General features: G+C 47.7%; 1 protein-coding gene across 2 annotated transcripts in view; it reads left to right on the top strand.

Moving 5' to 3' along the window:
- The window catches only part of LOC119167703 (mitochondrial-processing peptidase subunit alpha), a 266,289-nt gene that overhangs the window by 31,824 nt on the left and 214,848 nt on the right, over window positions 1-19,617 (top strand). For both annotated transcript variants that reach the window (XM_037419227.2, XM_075865852.1), the window contains exons 7-8: window positions 6,855-7,027; window positions 16,517-16,625. In XM_037419227.2, coding sequence (XP_037275124.2) covers window positions 6,855-7,027; window positions 16,517-16,625 — 282 coding nt within the window. The remainder of the gene's footprint in view (window positions 1-6,854; window positions 7,028-16,516; window positions 16,626-19,617) is intronic.

Genomic DNA, 19,617 nt, shown 5'->3' with positions numbered 1-19,617 from the left:
TGTGTTTTTTTCTTGAATTTATGGACTGCCTTGTATGACATAAATGCTTGAATTGACGACATTTTTTTCACCGAAGACTGCAAAGGATAGGGCAAAAAAAATACTTTGCTTGTACCTTGCCAGTAAGGTGCCTTTATATAGCTTTATAAATGTTTCAAGACACGCAGAATAATATAGGAAACATAAAAATTGTTATTCGTGGTCCAAAAATTCCATACAGAAAGGTTTAAGAAGCTTGCAGGAATAGTGTGGCAGCAGCATGCACAGGATGAAGTTGATTGGTGTTAGAATATTATTATTAATAATATTATGTGAAGAGGCTTATTAGCCGTTAAAGACAGCGACGAGACAGCGTGAAAAACCGTCCAGCAATCGGCACAGCAACGAACCAAAGCACGAGCCGAGAGAGCCGGGCGTTGGCGATGCTGCTTGCTGCCGGCACATCTTCTTCACAATCGCCCCCGCTGAAAAAGCAGCCATCCTGGCGACTTAAGAAGCTTCAGGGGGAGGCTCATAATACGGTTTTAGGCGGGAAACATGGACGATGTCACATGCACTCCGGCGCATGTCATCCGATCGGGAAACTGGCTCAATTAGGTAATTAACCGGAAAGGTTTTCTATGAAACGTTGTAAGGCCCCTCGTACCGGGGGACAAGTTTTGATGAGAATCCGGAGTTTGGTGTGGGATGGCAAGCCACACGAGAGACCCTGGGGCATAGCTGGGATCTGGAAGATAGGTGCAACGGTTTTCTTTCTGGCGTTGCTGCTCGTCAAGGTGAACGCACGGGCGAGCTGGGGGCACTCTTCGGCTTGTCGAGCAGCATCGGAGATAGGTGGACATTCGAAAGCATCAAAACAGTAGGGAAGTAGAGTATTAATTGTATGGGAAGGGTCACGTCCATAAAAAAGAAAGAAAGGTGAAAGTCTCGTGGTTGTTTGTATTGCATTATTATATGTGAATGTGACGTATGGGAGGACACGGTCCTAGATTGATTGATTTGTGGGGTTTAACGTCCCAAAACCACCATATGACTATGAGAGACGCCGTAGTGGAGGACTCCGGAAATTTTGACCACCTGGGGATCTTTAACATGCATCCAAATCTGAGCACACGGGCCTACGACATTTCCGCCTCCATGACACGGTCCCAGTTGCTATGATTAGATGCCACGTACATTGAGAGCATATCACCCAGCGTGCGGTTAAACCGTTCCGTTAGCCCATTAGTCTGCGGGTGGTATGCTGTCGTTTTCCAATGAATGACGTGGCATTCCGAAAGCAGAGCTTTGACGACCTCGGAGATGAAAGCATGGCCTCTGTCACTGAGGAGCTCTCGAGGTGCGCCATGCCGAAAGATATAGCGACGTAAAATGAAAGAGGCGACATCCTGAGCGGTAGCGCCCGGTAAAGCGGCTGTTTCGGCGTAGCGTGTTAGATGGTTGACCTCCACTATAATCCACCGATTCCCATCTGGTGTCAATGGAAAGGGGCCGTAGAGGTCAACGCCAACGCGATCAAATGGCTTGGCAGGGCACGGAAGTGGCTGCAGTTCGCCAGTCGCACGTAGCAATGTTGATTTGCGTCGCTGGCAGTCAGGACAGCACTGCACAAATTTGTGCACAAAATTGTACATGCCGCGCCAGTAATAGCGATGGCGAAGGCGTTCATATGTTTTGAACACCCCGGCGTGGCCGCACAGTGGATCGTCGTGAAGAGAGGCACATATGTGCGATCGTAAAGTGCGTGAAATGACCAGTAGCCACCAGCGGCCATCAGGAGCATAGTTGCGTCGAGGAAGAAGTTCATCGCGGATGGCAAAATGGAAAACTTGACGTAGTAGGGATCGAGATACCGGAAGGTTGGGCGTACCGGATAGATATTCCAGAAGAGATGCGATCCACAGGTCATGATGTTGTTCGGTGGCAATTCAGTCAAGATTTAACGATGACAAGGTCTGGAGGCACGTGTTTCCGCACGTCGGATCTGATGGCAAAGGTGAGCGGGACAGGGCGTCAGCGTAATAGTGTTTGCGTCCGCAGCGGTATACGATGCGAATGTTGTACTCCTGGATGCGGAGTGCCCATCGCGCAAGGCGGCCAGAGGGGTCTTTCAGCGTGGAGAGCCAGCAAAGAGCATGGTGATCAGTTACTAGAATGAACGGGCGGCCATATAAGTACGGTTGGAACTTTCCAAGTGCCCACACCAGAGCTAAACACTCTTTTTCTGTCACGCTGTAATCAGTTTTGGCTTTCGTCAGAGTGCGGCTAGCGTAGGCTACAACGTATTCTGAATAGCCGGGCTTTCATTGAGCGAGGACAGCGTCTAGCCCGACGCTGCTGGCGTCGGTGTGCACTTCAGTAGGAGCCGTCGGGTTGAAGTGGCGACGAATAGGTGGGGAGGTGAGCAGACGGCGCAGAGTAGTGAAGGCAACATCACATGCAGGGGACCAGGAGGAGAGGTTCACGTCACCGCGAAGAAGCTGGGTTAATGGTGACATGATGGATGCAAAATTGCGCCGGAAATAAGCGCCGAAAATAAGAGCAGAGGCCTACAAAACTGCGAAGTTCCTTCATGGTTGTCGGCTTGGGAAATTCTGCGGCTGCTGGAATTTTTGCTGGGTCAGGTAATACGCCGTGCTTCGACACGATGTGGCCTGGGATGACGAGCTCACGTGCAGCGAAGCGGCATTTTTTCAAGTTAAGCTGCAGGGCAGCGTTGGTCAGGCAAGTCAAAACGTGCCTGAGGCGAAGGAGGTGCGTAGGAAAGTCGTGCGAGAAAACCTTGACATCGTTGAGGTAGCAGAGGCACATATTCCACTTGAGGCCACGTAGCGTATTTTCCATAAGTCGTTCAAACGTGGCAGGCGCGTTACAAAGCCCAAAGGGCATGACGTTAGACTCGTATAGTCCGTCAGGTGTAATAAATGCAGTTTTTTGGCGATCAGCTTCAGTCATTGGAACTTGCCAGCAGCCAGACCGCAAATCTAGCGACGAGAAAAATTCTGCTCCGTGAAGTGTGTCAATGGCGTCATCAATGCGTGGCAAAGGATATACGTCCTTGTGGGTTATCTTATTCAAACGATGATAGTCCACGCAAAATCGGATAGATCCGTTCGACGACAGGAGACACCCAGGGACTGTGAGATGGTCGAAGACGTCTCTACGAAGCATATTGCCGCAGAGACTGCCTGCAATACGTGACAATATCTTCGACTTGATCGTTGATGACGTGGCGCTCTTCAGTGGAGACACGGTATGGTCTTTGACGCAGTGGCTGGTGTAGGCCGGTGTCAACATGATGCTTGACTTGCAACGTGCGGCCTAGTTGAGGTTGCGACACATCGAAAGAATTCCGGAACTCATGCAGAAGATCAAGCAGGTCGGCGTGTTCGGTGGGAGTGAGGGTGTCGGCGATGGCGCTCGAAAACGTATCCTTGGACGGCTCCTCGAGGGCCGACAGTGATTTTGAGTGGTCACAGTAGTCATCCGGGACATCAACCAAAGACGAAGAATCGAGATGGTGCATGCGGCCGAGACATTCCACCGCAAGCAAAGTGACAGGTGTGGAAAGCGGGTCGAGTATGAAAATATTGCTTCTTCCGACGGCAAGGTCAATCGTTGCGAAAGGCAGCGGCAGAGCTCGACGACTCCTTAAGATATCGGAAGGCATAAGAAACTGTAGCGTCAGTGTAGGCATTGCATGAAACTGGAACAAGTGCGAAATTTTCTAGTGGAATATCGGTATCTTCATGCACGAACAACTTCGGCGGCTGACGAAGAGCACCAAGAAATGGGACATCACGAAAGGGTGAAAACTCAACTTCAGCGCGTGCGCAGTCGATGATGGCATTATGGGGGGATAGGAAGTCCCATCCGAGGATGACGTCATGCGAACAGACAGCGAGGACAATAAACTCCACAATGTAAACAATGCCGTCGATGGACACTCTGGCAGTGGAGGCTGCGAGAGGCATTACTTGCTGTGCACTTGCGGTGTGGAGTGACAGTCCCGAAAGGGGTGTCGTGACTTTACGTAATACACGGCAGACATTAGCGGCAATAACAGACACAGCGGCGCCGGTGTCCACCAGGGCGAAAGTACAATAACCTTCAACAGTTACTGCGACCGCGTTAGCAGCAGAGGGACGAGGACTTAGACAGTTCGAAAATGGCGCAGTTCTTGCCTCTTGAACTGCGGTGCTTAGTTTTCCTGGTCAGAAGGTCTGAGTCGGCGACGAGGAGAGGATGCGCGCGTCATCACGAAGTCGCGGTCGTTGGGAGGGGCATAGCAAGGTGACGAGACCGGCCCGTATTGCGCAAAGGGTTGGCTGCCGGGTTGCGACAATTGGACATAGTCGCCGAACGTCTGAGGTCGACGGCGGCAGTAGCGGGCAATGTATCCGGGAGTGAAGCAGGCGTAGCATATCAATCAGTTATCGGGCGTCCTCCAAGGATTGGGGACTGGTGGTGCCGCCCAAGGTGCAGTATAAGCAGCCGGGTGTGCTGGCTGTGAGCGCGAGGTGTAGGGTGGTTGCGGAAGCCTATGCACAGCGTCTGCATATGTGAACGACGCTGCTACAGGCTGCATCTCTTGCGAACTGGCGACAGGAGGAGCCACAGGTTGCGCTGCATACGTTAGGGGTGCGGCCACAGGCTGCACGGCTGGCGGATAGGCGACAGGAGGGCCTACCGGCTGCGCGACACGCTGGCAGTGAACACGGCTGGATAGAGGCGGCTCGTGGTGCGCAAGAGGAACAGCTTGGGTAACCTCTTCCGAAATAGCAGTGCTAAGCGTGGCAGGTAGACGGGTGGTGGTCTCGTGAGTGAAGGGCACTAGGAAAAGTTTGCGGGCGACTTCCTCACAGACGAAGGCTCGGACTTGCTGAAGCAACGGTGAATTGTCAGGCAGGGTGTCGAAACTGGACAGTGACTCACCACCACGCTGAGGCTGCCATGTCAGAGTGCGTTGCTTCTTCAACTCGTCGTAGCTCTGACACAAGCTGACGACTTCCGAAACTGTGCTCGAATTTCTCGCCAAGAGCATTTGAAATGCGCCGTCGTCGATGTCCTTCAGTATGCGTTTGACCTTGTCAGATTCGGGCATGGTGTCATTCGCACGTTGACAAAGGTAGACGACGTCCTCAATATAGCTGGTAAAGGTCTCACCAGTCTGCTGAGAGCGGACGCGCAAGCGCTGTTCTGCCCGCTGCTTGTGGACAGCCGGCTGACAGAACACTTCAGCACATGACGTCTTGAACACGCTCCATGTGGGGATGTTGTGTTTGTGGTTGTTAAACCACAATTCGGCGACGCCAGTGAGATAAAATATGACGTGGCCCAGCTTGTCGGCTTCATCTCACTTATTGTTGGCGCACACCAGTTCGTAGTGCTCGATCCAGTCTTCGACGTCGGTCCCATCCGCACCGCTGAAGACCTTCGGGTCTGTAGCCTAGGATGGCTAGGGCAGTTGAACTGGGGCGAAGGCGCCGATGTAGTGGTGTTATCAGTCATGACAGATGGTAGCGTGCGGCTCGCAGCTCCAGGGTGTAGCAACGGGGATTAACAGCACCTCCACCAAATGTGAAGAGGTTTATTAGCCGTTAAAGACAGCCACGAGACAGCGTGAAGAACCGTCCAGCGATCGGCACAACAACGAACCGAAGCACGAGCCGAGAGAGCAGGGCGTTGGCGATGCTGCTTGCTGCAGGCACATCTTCTTCTTCACAATTATATTATTATTGTTATTATTAATATTATTATTATAGAAGCCGGGAGTGAGTGCAGCTGAGCTGATGTGAACTCCTTTAGAAGGTGGTTTCACTGCAGTGTTGGACTGCTATGCCATGAAACAGTGTACGCAAAGAAAACATGCACAGCCACAAAGCCTATCTTTGAGGTTACCTATATCTTGAAATAAGGGCACTAAGTTTTTACTTAATATAGCAAATTTTAAAGCGTTACATATTTTGAAGCTTGTAAATTCCACCCTATTGCTATTGAAAGTTTTATTCTCTTCATTTTGAACCCCCTTGCAATCTTGATATATTGTGCAACTTAGTGGAGTCAATGCAGAAATGCTCTCTTCAATATTAGACTATTCAAGCTAATTGGTGTGTATTTATTTCTCCAAATCACTGTTCATTTCAATTTCTCAATTTGCTGAAGTGCCTATCCTCAATGACAGCTTTGCCTTCGAGCAAGCATGCTGCACTGCAATGCCATACCTGTTTTGTGCAACACTCCTTTTCGTCGATGCTGTGAGCACACTTTCATGCCATTTCGCTGGCATGCATCTTGCGCTGACTGATAGCGTGGTCCGAGTATGGGCCCACCTTAAAAGCAGTTATAAACTGACATGAAGGAGGCACACCACGGCAAGAAGTGCTTGTCTGTGTGCTTAGCATTTTTTTATGTCTGCCTCAAAGTTTTTGTGCTGTTTTTATGCCTAATGGCTCATGCCAACTGGCCCTGCTACTACACTTCTTCAGAGTACTATTGCAATCTGTGTTGCGATGCAGCCACAAGTGCACCGCGTATGGGTCGTCCTATCTTGCTTTTCCCCGCACAGCTGACACTGCAGTTACGTGGAGGTGGTCCCTATCTGGTGGTACGTCAAAAACCGGAGCAGTGTGCCCAGAAAGTGGGAGAAAAAAAGCAAGGGAAGCTTCACTCTAAAAAGAAAAAAATGATGTTTTGTGAAACATTGCACATTGGAAGGTTTCACCTGTAAGGGTGAAGCGTCATGTGGTTTGAATGACCTCTTTGTGTGTCTTCAGGGCCAGATGCTTCCTTTGATCTTAGGGACATGTCATAAACAGTTCAGAAAGAGGTGTGCTTTGTTGACTGTTGTGCAGGCTGCATATGGTAGCAACACATTGGGCCTGCCTAAGCTGTGTCCCCGGGAGAATGTGGCTGTGATTGAACGCCAGGTGCTGTACACCTACCTGAGCCACCACTTCACCCCATCGCGCATGGTGGTAGCTGGTGTTGGCGTAGATCACGATACACTGGTGGAAGCAGTGCACAGGTAAGTGTGGCTCACTGATTATTGGTTTTACTGTGGATCTCGTTGATTCCATCATGGCTCTGGTGAATTTTAGGGGTGGTAAGATTTTTTCGTAGAGTGCTGTTCCTGATTGATTTTTGCCCACAACGTTACAAAGGAGTACTGCCCCCCCGGAGATACATGTAGATGCTGCCCGCATGGTTGTGGAAGCCTGGGTTGTGCGGAACCCAAATGCGAGTATGGGTGCCAAGCCAAACACTTTGGCTGGTTGTCTGCATGATGCAGCAAACAGTCGGCGTAAGTGCCGCGATGCTGTGTTACTGCTCACACTGGCTACAAGCTTTGTGGCAAGGTTGAGGCGAAGTTGTGTTTCCTATCTCTTTGCTTCATTGTAGCAAGCTATATCTTATCCCAAAGAGGAAGCTGCTGGATGGCAAAGGAACACAACATCACTGTACACAATTGTTGGTGAACTTGCCACCTCACCCAGGTTTCGCAGGAGACTCTCTCCTGATAAGCGTTTGAAAGAAAAAGCTGCGCTGAAACAGAACGGAGACGAGAAGACGCAGACAGAACTGGGTGGCCTTCAATGGGTACAGTAGCTGCACAAGCCACTTCACCACAGTGCTGTCGGGCAAGTGTAGAGTCTTGACAATGCCATCAGATCATTTTCTCTATGCAGGCCATGTTCCACAGCATTGGACACTGTTTCTTCTTTCAAAGTCAGTATATACCAACCAGCTCAATTCAAGACGCCTACACACTCCGAGCACCATGGTGGGATAAAAATAATGACAAATTTTCTGGTCTTGGTGTGGCACATGAGGAATGCTCAAGTCACTTTGGCGGCACTACACTGGTGTCACAGAAGAAAGCGTAGTAAAATTTGGAAGGGGCTAATGGGGCACAATACTCTTCTCTTAATTGCATGTGTATGACATGCACCGTATATTTACTAATACCAGTGTGATCACTCAAGTTTAGTAACTACAGAGGATCATTCATAGTCACTTATGGCATTGCTGTGGCTCTGAAAAACAATAAATAAAAAGAAAAGAGGTGCCTGTGTCTATAAGTTCATGTCTTCACTTCATCTGAGTTCTTTTTGCACCATACCAGTTTTTTCTCAAGTAACAAACGAACTAGCTCAACAACAAGCTATGCAGTGTGTTGCATAGTAACAACATACTGGCTATGTGCTGAAACTAGCTATGCTTTGAAAGCAGGCATCTTTTCAGAGCCCTTTTTGTTCTCAAGAGAAGTACCACTGACAGTGACAGAACCAGTCCTGTCATCAGTAAAGGGGCACGAGCCAAAGGTGTGTCGTGCAGCCATCCGGTTAAGAAGGTTAAGAGTGATAGGTGTCCCGGTAACTGCTGTACAAGGTTCTGCAGGTGCACAGGGCATCTCTCAGTGTCTACCGAGATCAGCAGCTGCTTTCTGGTACCCTCACCTTGCTTCGTCCAGATCCAGACTACTGGTGCTTCGAATTTGAAAGCGGCGCCGACTCCTTGGATCTTCATTCAGCACTCGACGGCCACGTCATCTTCTGGGTTTTCCACCGTGGCTTGGGTCGCGCACTGTCAGCTCTCCATCCCACAGTTGCGTGCGCAGACATGGCAGAGTGCATATCATCGAGTACTTTTCTGCAGCTCCGCACATCATAGCCACTTTAAAACCTTCAGCACGTCCCTTGTGCACCTTTACTCATGACAAGCAGCATTAGAGGGGTCATGTCGCAGCCCTCGGGCTTGTTGAAAAAGCGTACCCTGCAGAAAGCAGGCACGGCTATGAACTGCTCAGCCAAATATTCCGACCGTGCTTGCTGAGTAAAAACTACTAGTGGAGCGCAAAGTTGCTGTTTTCTCAAGTTTTCTCTTTTTAAACAAAAACCGGTTCTCACTCTTGTCGGTAGGTGGGTGTCTGTCGTCGCACATCGCAATAGATTATTGGCCAACAGCCGACATAAATTGAGAGTACTGTTTGGATCAGATGTGCTTGTTCCTGTTGACACTGTGTATATTGCCACGTGCTGCACCAGGCTTCGCTGCTGGTACCGTCAAACAACAGCAGTTGCGCCATTTACACAGGTTATAGTCGGCTGAGATAAGCTTTGCACATTCGATGGGCCCATTGTATATTGCAGGGTACCGTATTTACCCAATTCTAACGTGCACTTATTTTCGAGAAATATGGGTAGAAAATTCGCATGCATGTTAGAATTGGGTACAAACTAAAACTGGCTCCCCCATCGCAGCCTACCGTCATCGTTATTAAGCAGCCCCAAGCAACTTGTTGCTGGCAACCATGGTAGCACGCTTTCTTTCCCTCGTTAGAGTGTACTTGAACAGGGGAGTGCCCGGACCGAGTTCCGAAAAGTGAAGCCCAGACAGGGCCAATCCACTTGTGGCGCTGCGATGGGTAGTCTGCGATGTGTCGGCGTTTTAAGAGCTGTGCGCGGCTCTGTTGAACTGGTCGAAGGGTAGAATGCTCGCTTCCCACTCAAGACTCAGGTTCCAATCACAGCTGTGGATGGCAGATTTTTTTCATTCTTGATTTCACTTGCACAGCTCTATTGCTTCACTTTTTTTTTTACATCTAGGTTCAGTTGAGACTTCTTTCTGTTAAAAATTACGCAAAATATGAAGTAGAGGAGAAGAAATTAACAGTCAGCGTACTGGGGAGCCGCCGATAAAGTGCTAGTATGTTTGCTGTTGAGTTTCTACTTCTTTACTTCATACTGTGCGTGATTTTTTTCAAAAATATGTAGCAACTGGAACTGGTATAAAAAAAAAGACAAACTGATACAACTGTAACAAGTGAAACTAAAAAAAAAAAAAATCTACCGTCCAAAGCTGCAGTTCGAACCTGGGTCTTTTGAGTAGGAAGCGAGCATTCTACTCCTCGTTCACTTCGACGGAGCTGGGTGCAGCTCTTAAAATGATGACACAATGTAGAATGTCGATCGCAGCCTCACAAGCGGATTGACCCTGTTTGGGCTTCACTTTTGAAACATTGGTGCTGCGGCTGTTCCGAGAACTCTCCTGTTTTAGTACACTCTACCCACATTACCTGCATCACAGTTGTCGTGGCACTATTGCAGAAGTGTGTGTGTATTTTTTCTCCCCTCCTTTGTTATTGCTGCCTTTTTGAGTTCAGCCTGTGCAGTATCGTCCCTAGTCCCAATGGGTCTTCATGCTCGAAGAGGCGTAGTGTCCGTCACGATAATGGTGTTAAATGTAAAGTTATTGTGTGCGTGGAAGAGAACGGCAACAGGGAGGGGGCTCGTTATTTCGGCGCGCCGGAGACCTGTGTTCGTGATTGACAAAAGCTGAAAAAAGAAATTTTTACCAGCAAGCCGTCAAGCTAAGGCCACCACGGACCACTAACTGGAAAATTTCCCGGCCTTGAAGATGAGCTTGCCGACTTCGTGAGGCAGCTTTGAGTGGACCGCATGCTTGTCACAATTGAGGTGCTTAAAGTAAAGGCGTACGAAATAGCCAGGAGTCGACGCCTCTCGAAAAGCGATTTCAAGGCGAGCTGAAATTGGATAACGCGGTTCATGAACCGGAAGAGGTTTTCCTTGCACAGGCAAACTGGCGGGGGCTAGAAGCTCCCGGAGGCTTTTGAGCAAAAGCTGATTGCTTTTCAGAAATACATAATTTCGTTGCGGCGCAATAACACGTATCTACTTGGAGAAATAGGAAACGCAGATCTAACTCCTATATATTTTGACATGCCTTCTAATACGACTGTCGAGTCAAGAGGGGCAAAACAAGTCCGCTTGCTAACGACGGGCAACGAGAAGATTCGAATTACGACAATGCTGGCGTGCACAGCAGATGGCGCCAAGTTTCTCTCTTTTCTTGTATTTAAACGTAAAACGCTTCCAAAGAACATAAACTTCTCGTGAGGCATTATAGTGTGTACCAACGAAAAAGGTTGGATTGATACTCAACTTGTTATTGACTAGATTGACTGTGTATGGCCCAATAGACCAGGCGCCAACTTGGCGATTCGCTCCATGCTTGTGCTTGGCGCATTCAAGTGTCACCTGGATCAGCGCGTGAAGGATAAAACAGGTTGAGCCAGGTGGCTTAACCTGTCAGCTTCAGCGGCTGGACGTTTGCTTTAACAAGCCCATGAAAGACCGCATTGCGGGCACTGTATAGCGAGTGGCTAGTCAACGGGAGCCACACATCAGGCATCTGGCTGGAGCTTGCCTCGATTGAAGACATGGCAAGGTGGGTGGCTGAAGCTTGAAATGGGATTACATTTTGCATAGTTGAGAAAGCCTTCAAGAAATGTGCAATTTTAAATGCTGTGGACGGAGCTGAAAACGAGATTCTCTGGTCTGAGAGTGACAAAGAGCTCTCTGAGAGTGATAGCGATTAGGTAAATAAACATTTTTTTTCTTGCTGAAAATGCTTTGCTCAATTTTTCTCCCGTTCGTTTGCGAAAATCACATGCTCGTTCCAATTAGGCACGTCTTTTTTTTTTCTGATTCAGGTGCACGTTAGAATCGGGTCTCTCACTCTTTTTTGTTTTGTTGCCAAATCGGGGTGCGCGTTAAAATCGGGGGCTTGTTAAATTTCGGTAAATACGGTAATATCTGATGACACGTATGAGCATGTTTTGTGTCGCTACCCAGTGCTTAAGTACTGCCAGAACATAAGCTGCAGGTTATTCTTTTCGCTTGGCAGCAGCCGTGCGTGTACCCGCCACTCTGGCTCGGCTTGTTCTTTTGTACAAGACACAAGTTAGCCTCTTTAATAAAGCTTGGTTTTTTGCACCCTCGTCTTTTGTGGATTCCGACGACGAACATGCCTCGTGACAACATAACAGCTTTTTTTGTTAAATAAACAAACTTAAATATGGAAAGATTTTGTTGCAAACTTTAAAAAATCACTCACTTCCGGTAGGGGCCAACTGTTGTCTGGTGAACTCAACGTACCCGCAAACATTTGAGTGTGTATGCATGGAAGTTGAATACAGATTACATCTGTGGTTACACTAGTATGTTTTCTGACAAAACGTGCCAATAGACATTCTGATTCTGGGCAACACATAAAAAATGAATTACCATCTACTGTAAGGTGAGCACTGAGAGACAGAAATATGCATTTCTAAACAAGGTGATTAGATTATAGGTTACTGGAATCTGGTTTAAAGTAAACACACCACTCTATCTTTCAAGTGTAGTGTAGTGGGTAGCATATCAGCATTACATTGCTGTGTGTGTTGATGAGCTTGGTTCAAGCCTCGCTGAATCAATATTTTAATTTACTCATTTTATTGTTTCTGTTTTAGTCAGAGTCATGATTTGGCCTGCATCAGTGTAATCAAAAGCAACTTAAACTCTCAATTTTAGCCAAAAATGAGTGTTCTGTGCGCCAACGTTGAGCATGCATCGTGCAGTGTGCCGGTGTCTGACCTCTAAGCCTTTTAACTGCGGTATGATTAATATCGAGCAGTGAACACGTCTTGCAATTAAGAAGAAAGCTCTAACGGAACTGAAAAAAAAAAAAGGAAAAAAATGGAGAGGCGGTGCTGCCACAAGGTTATGTGCAGTTTGTGACGAGGCTAAATAATGATAATGATTGGTCTTCTGCTATTGAAGTCACAACAATCTTCTGCACCCACAGATGTCGTTAGGAGGCCTCCAGAGTGTACAGTAGCTGCACGAGCCGCTTTACCACAGTGCTGTCGGGCAAATATAGATAGCAGGTACTTACAATGCCGTCCCGTCCACCAATCAGTTCTTCCGAGTGGAACCCCGTTCATACGTTTTTCAGCTGGCTGGTGAGAAAAAAAAAAACAACAGCTGAGAAAATGCAAAAGTGAGAACAGCTTCGAAAAAAAAAAAGAAAAAAAGAAAGCACAGGTACTTTGGCTACAAACAATTTATTTTGGCAAGGTAAGCCTAAATCTTAAAATATTTGAAGATAGTTGACTGCCACTTCTTTTGCTCGCTGGGAAGCAACATGCATTTTTCAATAATCTGGAATGCCACATTGCTTTCAGCGTTGCTTTGGTGTGCGACGTAGCTGCGAAGGTAGTCCAGGGCCACGATGGCTTCTCTAGAGTTTAGATAGGCTGACTCCACTGCCAGCTCTTCAGAATCGTGTGGCTCGTGCTCATCGCCGTCATCGCAGTCACTTTTTCAGTTGCGATCAAGTTTGAAACGATCTCTGCAATCGTTTGGCACTTCGACGTCACAATGGCAGCATCCACAGCGACGTAGCCGTTGTACATCGTACCCGTGGCACCCAGGGTATTGATTGCCTCATTGAGCTCTTGCTTACAAAAGGCTGCTTCCAATTGTTGAGCTTCGATGGCAGACTCCCCTTTGCTGTCCATACGGAACCCACACCTCGCTACAGCTGACGCATTCACTGCACTCCACGCCGATGCAACGTAATGCATGGCGTCAAGTACCGAAATTGTTCTAGGCTGCTGTCCACGACCAATACGCGTGAGACAGCACTTGATGATGCTTTTCCTGTACGAATGCCTCACACATTTTATGACCCCGAGATCCAATAGCTGCAAGTGGCTTGTTGTATTTGGAGGAAAAAAAAAAAAAGTTTGACATTTTGTAGAAACGCAGCTCTCTTGGGTAGGCAGCACAATTGTCCAGGGAAAGGAGGACCCTCCTGCACTGTGAACCCATCTTGTTATCAAAGTGTTGAAGAAACATTTCAAACAAAGTGTACATGAAGTGAAACAAACTTTATTTGGTCCTAGAGAACTGCTCAGATACCCCACTATGAGGGGTCCACCGCAGCTGCTGGCCGCGTCCACGCCGGGACTGGAAGATTGTGGCCTTCCTCAACAATAAAAGTTGAGGTCAACAAGATTTATTCAAGATACAAAAAGTGCAAGCAAATAGTCGAGAATTAGAATACTATACACAAAGCTTGTGGGGGTTGCGGGCGTAGCAGTAGCGTTCTTCGCTCAACAGGAGCCCTCAAAAGGTAAGCGTAGCATGTCAGTATTGGGCTGATGGTTATTTAACAGAATCGTCTGCAGTTTTCTTCTGAAGAAATAAAGTTTACCATCAGTCCCAGTCTTAAGCACACGGCAGGCCCAACGCGTCTTGGTGGATTTCAGCTGCCGTCACCAGTAGCGAACACAAAACTCGTCGACTCCGAAAGGCGTATCAGCAGCCCTGTTGCCGCTGTTTAGTACACGATCAGTCACTTTCAACTTGAAAGCAGCTGTGTAGCTTCAGTATCGCCTCATAACGTGACAAGATTACCGACACAACATACAAAACACGCCGCAACGCACACTTGCCGCTTTAGCTTGGCTTGGATTGAATTGAATCTCTGTGCAATAATAGTACGCCTGATGCTTAAGAGATGCCGCCAGATGGCGTGTGCTATCATCGTCAACGGCTGGAACGAGCAGACGACATTATTGTGGCAATTTTTGGAGGTGTGATAATTACTAGAGGGAAAAAAAATCGTATTTTTGTTAGGCGATGGGGGGGGGGGGGGGGGGGTGCGAGAATTACACGAGTAAATACGGTAGTTAGTGATGGCAAGATTTGACATGCCACTCAAAAAAATGTTCCTCGTGGCTTGCTGCGCACTCCTGCAATGGCTACTGGGCGTGGTTGTGAGAGGTAGGGCAAACCTCATTTGCGTAGGTCTCCGGCAAGTGCGGCTCGGTGTAGTATGACCATGTTGAGCTCTAGGAACTGCTGTTTGGGGATGTGGACGAAGGAAAAACATGTGCTTACCAAGGGCTGCCCGAAGAGAGAGAGAGGGAGCCTTCTCGGCACATGTGACTTGTTCTCGCTGACTTTGGCAGCCCAAGGTACAGTGTACTAGAGTGCACTGCGTGGTGGTAAGAAAAAGAATACGAGCGACACTTGTCACGTTGATGGCACGAGATGGCGCCACCAGGGCATAGGCTGTATGAAATTGGTGGGGCACACTGCAAAGCAGCATGGAATCGTCGCTGTATATTTCGATGCATGCCCCGTAAATAGTTGCCGCTGCTTATTGCAATTTTCTAGCTAACTTGGCAATGGGAGATGTGGTGGCAGCTTGCAAAATAGTTTCGCAGGCAACGATGTGTCATGAGAATGGGACTGTGTACGCTTCAGATGCTTCGATCACAGTGCTGATACATTCAAATTTAGCTCACTTGTCATGCCTGTTTTAATGTGTGCACTATCATTACCTTACGCAGTTAATCACCTCGAGCGTCTTTATTGAAATGAGAAATTTCTGGTTCGTAGAGAGAATCAATATGCGAGGCCATGCGTCACGAGGCCACCTGTCAGCTTGTGAGGAGGCTCAATAATGAGGATGGTTGGTGTTCTGCTGCTAGGGATGAAGAAAAGGAAGTCGCAACAGCCAGCCTCTCAAAATGCTGTGCCACATTGATCGTACAATTATGCATTGCACTGGGACAGCACCATGGGATTTTCCAATGGGAGCATGCATTGTGGCACCTGCACTTGTGAGGAAACGTGAGCGTATCTGCCAATTTATGCGACGCTGATGCAGAGTGACAGCTTGCATAGGAGATTTGCCGCCGCGGAGTCAGGCACAGAAATCCTGCTGTGTGGCCACCTATATCGCAGACATATGGTGGCAGCAAAGGATTAAACTTCGCCTGCGCTTCATTTTGTAGAAGAGCTAACAAAAATCCTGGCGACTCCCAATCATACCTCACTGCTTATTTCCTTGCAAAATGAGCAAAAGTTAATATGATTTGGGGGTATCTTCTCATGAAATACCTTCCTGGATCACCTTCCTAGTCATCATGAGAAGTTTACAGCACGACAGGAAGGCATTGTTTCAATCTGAAAAAACGCTGGCCCGCCACCAGCAAACGAGTGGTTGCACACTCACTTCCAGGACAAAGCCACGAAATGGCGGCTTGCGACTAATTCACCGGCACATGCTCGAAGCACCATCCAGTTCTGAATGAAGACACCGCGCCAGACTGCACAGCTACAGCAGCTACAGTGCACTGAGAAACAACCAACGGGAGCTGTGAGTTGTCACTAGCAGCTGCCAGCACTCCCACATTATATGGAAACCGTACAACATTGAAACAAGATTATGTCACGTACTGGGAGGGGTGCTGTGAATGGCGCTACCCTTTTCTGTAGAATGAAGAAGGAACGCATCAGGCAAAGTCGTGTTATCTCCAGTGTTACTTTAGCTTTTCGAGAAATTTTTTTGGCTCTGTGTTTCTGGGAAGCGTCCGACTGATTCCAAGGTGTTTTCCACGCCAAATGTGATGGAGGCCTTTATCCAATGTAAGCAACTTTTTAAATTGGTCAGAGTGCCCATTTTCCTGATCAAGGGGCAGGCGAAAAGACCAGGTGAAGGTATTGCTATGAACGTCTGTGTTTAGTTTTTTACAAGGTGGAAGCAAGCACAATAAAACTTCACCTGAAGGTCACTGGGTGGTGTGCCCTTATGATGTGTTTTTTTATGTACATCATGTGTATTACTGGAAGTGACTGACGATGCCAATGTGCAGGTACTTTGTGGAGCGGGTGCCTATCTGGCAGGAGAACCCAGAGTTAATTCTGGACCCCAAGTTGGAACCAGACACATCAGTTGCACAGTACACGGGTGGTGTGGTCAAGGTGGGTCTGCGGTTGATGTGACTGTACCGGAGAGGGCCAATAAATCTGCCTGTTTTTGTATTTTAGATACTGTGATCCTATGCAAAATCTTTGCAGTGTGTCACATATGCAGGTTAATTTTGAGGCTGGAAATGTTGTGGTTGGGTGTAGTGTTGCATGCTCATCTGGGATCACCAAAACAGAAGCCTCCAAGTGGGAGGCAAAGACCAGGCAAAGTGGGAGGCAAAGACCAGATCAAGACATTTTGTAACGTTTTCGCTACACAAAAGGCCCATGCACCATGGCACTTCGGAAAACGCAAATTGTAGTGCACTGTGTTCAGTGTTCTTCTGGCATTTTGTATAAAAAAGCAATTCTTTCTTTTTGTTCTCATCTGACTGAGAAGCAACTTAGCTATAATCGGTGCAATGTCTTATAGCACACCCTTTAAAGGTGGTGAGCTTTAAAGGACCACAAGCTAGTCTGTCTACCCATGCAGCAAACACAGATGTCAAGTATAGAGACATGAAATCCAAAAAGATATCGGTACATAAGCCGAGTATAAAGGAAATGAGTACTGGCGCATGCATACCTGCCAAGTCTCCCAAATTGGCCGGGAGACTCCCGCAGTTCGACCGTTTCTTCCATTTGTACAGTTGTCATGAAATCTCCCGGAAATCGAAATTTCTGTCTGTGATCTAGATAAAAAAAAAAAACAGCTCAATCTGCTCCAGGCTTTTCGAACCTACCCCGTTTTATTAAAAATCTGTTTAGGAGGCGTTTATTTAAATGTACAGAAGAATCTCAGTGATTCGAAACCACGGCAGATATGAATTCGTGAAATTCATCAGCCAAATTCCACTGTGTCCAATTTGCCTAAATTCAAATGTTCCAAACACATTTCCTAAACGCGGCGGGTGATGCGAACTTTAGTATGGAAACTGTCAAACAAAGGCCGAGAGCAGCGTACTCGAAGCTTCAGAAGTATGCGTGCGACCAGCGCACGCACTGTGCTCTGCAGTGCGTGTGATTGTCATTGCCACAACTGCTGTGGAAGAAGTCACGGTCACTCTTGAGAAAATCATGTATGGCGAGAGCGTAACTGACAAACCCCGGAAAGTGTGCGCTCAACCAGTCAAAGCAACGCTGCTTTCCGCAAACTTTGCAGACAAAACTGCGGCAGATGCGATCGTAGATGGCATGAAACGTCTTAGTTTTGAAGGCGTGTGTGCAGCCAAGCGCATGGGGACTGTTAAAGAAATTGCCGTAATCGGCGCGCACAAATCCGCATTTGCGAGCTCCGAGGGCACGCAGTGGTACATTAAAGGCAGTAAATACGTAAAAAAAGTCAGTTTCGCTGCATGAGCTAAGCAATGAATGTGACAACAAGAACTTGGAATATCACGCTGGGAACGGCAAGCAGATAAAAACGCACAGCGCACTGCTTATGCACAAATGACGCACCAAAACGTTACACACAGGACGAGGGTGAACTAACAACGTTTAACGCTTGACTCGTAATGCACTGTTTAAACAAAAACGATGCACGATACGTAATCACAAGTACAGATTGGATTGGATAAACTTTTATTTACAGATGAGTACGAACTAACAAGTGTCCCAAGAGTACAAACAAGAGTACAAACTAACAAGATGAGTACAAACTAACAAATGCCGAAAGGTTGAAAAATCCCCCATTACCGCCGCACGAAGCGCTGCAAATTTCGAAAGAATTGACGAAAGATGAGGTTGTCACCCCCGACATTACACTTTCAATTGACGATCATGACGTGACGGCACTGGTCGACACTGATGCGTAATTTTTAATAATGAGTGCGAATCTGGCCGTCAAAATCAAGAAGGTGAAAATGCAATGGACGGGACCGTGAATTAGAGGAACTGAAGGCCAGCTGCTGGCACCAACCGGAAAATTCACCGCACAAATCAAGTCGGGGATTCATCATTCGTCGCAACCTTCGTTATTCTTTCTGAGTGTTGTAAACAGGCCATCTTGAGTATGGATTTCTTGCAGGAGTACGGTGCCATCATAAATATACCGGACGTTGTACTGACCTTCTCAGCGGACCATAGTGCAGCGCTGCAGCGCAAGCCCATGCGCGTCATTGACGACGTGACCATGTCACCGTTATCATGCCACTTCGTCTCTGTCACGTGTAACACGCAGCATACTGGAGAAAGTGTAGCGGATCAAGTATTGACGCTTTTACTCTCTCGAGGCATTGCTATTGCCAGAACTCTCGTCAGTGTAGTGTCTGGGCAAGCAGAGGTCCTGTTGGCGAACTTCAGCTACGAGCGTCGACACATTACAGAGGGTACTATAGTTGCATACTTCAAAGAAATTGTAGAATTCTTCGAGCGCTTCGCAGTGCTACAGGCAGAGACGCGAGCCGCTTCAGCACTACCACTTGTTGATGTGAGCACAGATTTATCACTAGCACAGCAGCAGAGTCTTGTAGATGTTCTCAGCCAGTTTGAAGACTGTTTTTTATCGACCTCGAGGGTAAATCGAATGCCACTGAGAAACATCGAATTATAACGGAAGAGACGGCAAGACCAATTCGACAAAATTCATACCGGGTGGCACCGAAAGAACACGAAGCAATCCAAGAACAAGTCCAGAAAATGCTCGACAATGACATTATTCAGCCGTCAAAAAGCCCTTGGGCATTACCGGTAGTGCTGATTAAGAAGAAAGACGGCAGCTTACGCTTCTGTGTGGACTACCGCAAGCTGAACCCCGTGAAAAAGAAAAGACGTATACCTATTACCGCGTATTGACAATTCGCTTGACAGACTGAGGCATGCACGCTTCTTCTCATCAATGGACCTGAAAATCGGATTTTGGCAAATGGAGGTTGATGAGTGGGACAGAGAAAAGACTGCTTTTGTTACACCTGATGGGCTTTACGAGTGTAATGTCTTGCGCTTTGGATTGTGCTCAGCTCCAGCAACATCTCAGAGACTGATGGATACCGTCCTATCAGGCCTTAAG

The sequence above is a fragment of the Rhipicephalus microplus genome, chromosome 6 (assembly GCF_043290135.1).
Source record: "Rhipicephalus microplus isolate Deutch F79 chromosome 6, USDA_Rmic, whole genome shotgun sequence".
Lineage (NCBI taxonomy): Eukaryota > Metazoa > Arthropoda > Arachnida > Ixodida > Ixodidae > Rhipicephalus > Rhipicephalus microplus.
Note: the sequence above shows the minus strand (reverse complement) of the source record. Positions and strands in the feature narration are given on the sequence as shown.